The sequence below is a fragment of the Saprolegnia parasitica genome (genome assembly GCF_000151545.1).
Source record: "Saprolegnia parasitica CBS 223.65 unplaced genomic scaffold supercont2.520, whole genome shotgun sequence".
NCBI lineage: Eukaryota > Oomycota > Saprolegniomycetes > Saprolegniales > Saprolegniaceae > Saprolegnia > Saprolegnia parasitica.
The window spans coordinates 1,963-4,287 of NW_012156914.1; the positions used below are offsets into that span (position 1 = coordinate 1,963).

The 2,325-nt window shown below is 62.5% G+C and overlaps 1 protein-coding gene across 1 annotated transcript; it reads left to right on the forward strand.

Annotated features, from left to right (window-relative positions):
* Window positions 1-510: 510 nt before the first annotated feature.
* On the forward strand, window positions 511-1,857 carry SPRG_17066 (hypothetical protein). Its single transcript, XM_012356605.1, has 2 exons — window positions 511-915; window positions 1,332-1,857. The coding sequence occupies exons 1-2, from the start codon at window positions 636-638 to the stop codon at window positions 1,739-1,741; spliced, it is 690 nt and encodes a 229-aa protein (XP_012211995.1). The 5' UTR covers window positions 511-635; the 3' UTR covers window positions 1,742-1,857.
* Window positions 1,858-2,325: the final 468 nt, after the last annotated feature.

Genomic DNA, 2,325 nt, shown 5'->3' on the forward strand with positions numbered 1-2,325 from the left:
TGGTCTCTGTCGTGCGCCGCTGCCGACATCAACGGCAGTCTTCTCACAGGCGTAGTACCGCCCGTCCAAGTGTTTCTCAGAGTATCGGAAGGGTGTCGCCTCTTCGTTGCACGGGGCGTTGTTGCATCGCCGCGGCCGTGGGACGCGTGACCTACTCTGCCGCGCCTTTTCTGTCTTTAACAAAATATAAAAGCGTCGTCCATACATTAAAACGCAAGATCCAACTTGGCATTTTGCATGCCCAGATGCGAGGTCGTCTCTTCTGTCGCCACGACGTGCCACGCGTCCATCGATGGATTGGGGCGCAGAGGCATGGAGCGGCACCATGTGCTTCGTCACGCCGCTGATTGGATGACGTAGTCGCGATTGGCTTCCGTAATCGCGGGGCCAACGAATGACGTATACGCCGCCAACGTCGCAGATCCCGACGCTGGTAGGGCCATTTTCGAGAAGAGAAAGAGGTTTTCCGCGCGGCGGGACGAGCAGTCGCGATCAACACAAGAATAGAAGAATGGAAGAAGAGCAGTCCAAGCAACAAAGCAAGTCAAGGCGCAGAGCGCTCTCGCTCAAGCCATTCATCAATTTGGCAGCTCGTAGCAATTTAGCTAATTATCCTTCCTTCTCGTGTCTGCACCATGCTATCGCCCGGCAACTCGCTCGGCATCTACCCCGAGCAGATCACCCCGTTCTACAACGACATTTCTAGCGTGGTGTACGGCTCCGTTATCAGTGTCTTGCGCGGCCAGGCGGTGGTCAAGCTCGCCCCCGACGGCGCGGTCCTTCACCCCCGGACGTTCTCCGCTCCCGCTGCAGATAGCGTCCTCCTGGTGGTCCCAGCAGCCGAGGCGGTGTTCGGCATCGGACGCCTACTCCGTCGTTGCGTCTTCGGCGCGCTCGAGAGTCGCTGGTTCCACGGTCAGGTCACTGATTGCGGTTTCCCGTCACTCACGGTCACGGTGGCTACCCGTGACAGCTCCATCGTCGTGGCTGCCGACGCCGTGCATCCGGTTCTGCCAGTAGTCGCGGCTCTGCTCTGGGACACTCAGTGGGCTTCCGACACGGGATCCGCCCCGCAGGGCGTGACGGGCAGGTCTCGTGCAGTCGTCTTGGCGGCGCATGCCGACATTATCTAACGCATCCTTCCGAATGCGGCCTCCACCACGGCTCCGTCGCGCGACGTCGCCTTCATCACTGCGGGCCTCGGTCTCGAAGATTCCGCGCAGCTTCGCGAGACCCGGCGCCGCTGGTTTTGGTCCGTGGTCCGGACGCACGCTGCATCCGAGCGTGCAACATATCGTGGATTACACGTTTCACACAGACGGTGGCTTCAGCGCACCCGACCTCGGGCACATTGGCGACGCGTATTGTTGGGACCCTTCTGACGTTGGCGGCGATGGTATGGCGCCCCCTCTCGTGGAGGTCGCCCCACCGGCGCTGTCGCGGCGCAGCGACGTCCTCCCGCAGCTGCCTCCGCCGCGCGCAACGCCAGGGGCGTGCCCGTACGCAATCAACCTATTCCTCGCGTCGACGGCAGAAGACGCGGTACCGTCGCCGACATTCGACGTCGCTCTGGGACGCGCTCTGGGCCCTGCTTGGCTACATCATCGCGTTCGGCTCCTCGACGATTCAATCGTTCGCGGGACACGCGCTCGTCTTCATCGGCCACCTCAGGCAGCAGCGTATCTTCAGCGACGCGCACAGATCGGTCGTCGTCAAATGGTTCAACGCTCAGTTCGCCTAAGTGAGCCAGCTGCTACACGCAGGCGCGGCCGGCAACGCGCGCTCCATGGCACTCGCCCTCAACCTTTACAGGACCTTCGCAGGCCGCCCCGCCAGCGGCTCCCGCTATGGCCCGGGAAGAAGCCACCGTCGGGCGGCCGCGACAATGGCGTCATGCGTGGCGACGGTATTGTGCCCAAAAAGGCCGCTGTGCCCCAACACATCATCGCTGCCATTCTTCATGCATCAAGGCAAACACATCCGCATCCGGAACCTGTCGCTGGTCCCGTGCACATATCAGCTCAGCGAGGGCAAGCCCGTCTGCGGCTCCAACGAAACCAACGGCCATGGCTGGCGCAACCACGCGATCCCGTCTTCGCTCCCCGACGTGGTCAAGCAGTTTCATTCAGTGCGAAGTGGGGCGGCATGCGCGCGGTCCCGGCCTTTTGAAGACGCCAGGGTGGGTACGCGCATGTCCCACCTTGGCCGAATCGCGCACAAGCATCCGCTCGGCGGCGCGCCGGGGGCGTTCAAGCTCCCAGCTCGTCGTCGCAGCTTCTCGGGCGGCACGCAATCTCTGCCCCCACGCAACTCATCGGTGTATCA

Excerpts from the sequence above, each read along its gene's own strand:
- SPRG_17066 (XM_012356605.1), top strand. The coding sequence starts at position 636 with ATGCTATCGCCCGGCAACTCGCTCGGCATCTACCCCGAGCAGATCACC. Across the intron at positions 916-1,331 it reads CGAGAGTCGCTGGTTCCACG|CGCACCCGACCTCGGGCACA; the intron begins GTCAGGTCACTG and ends CGGTGGCTTCAG.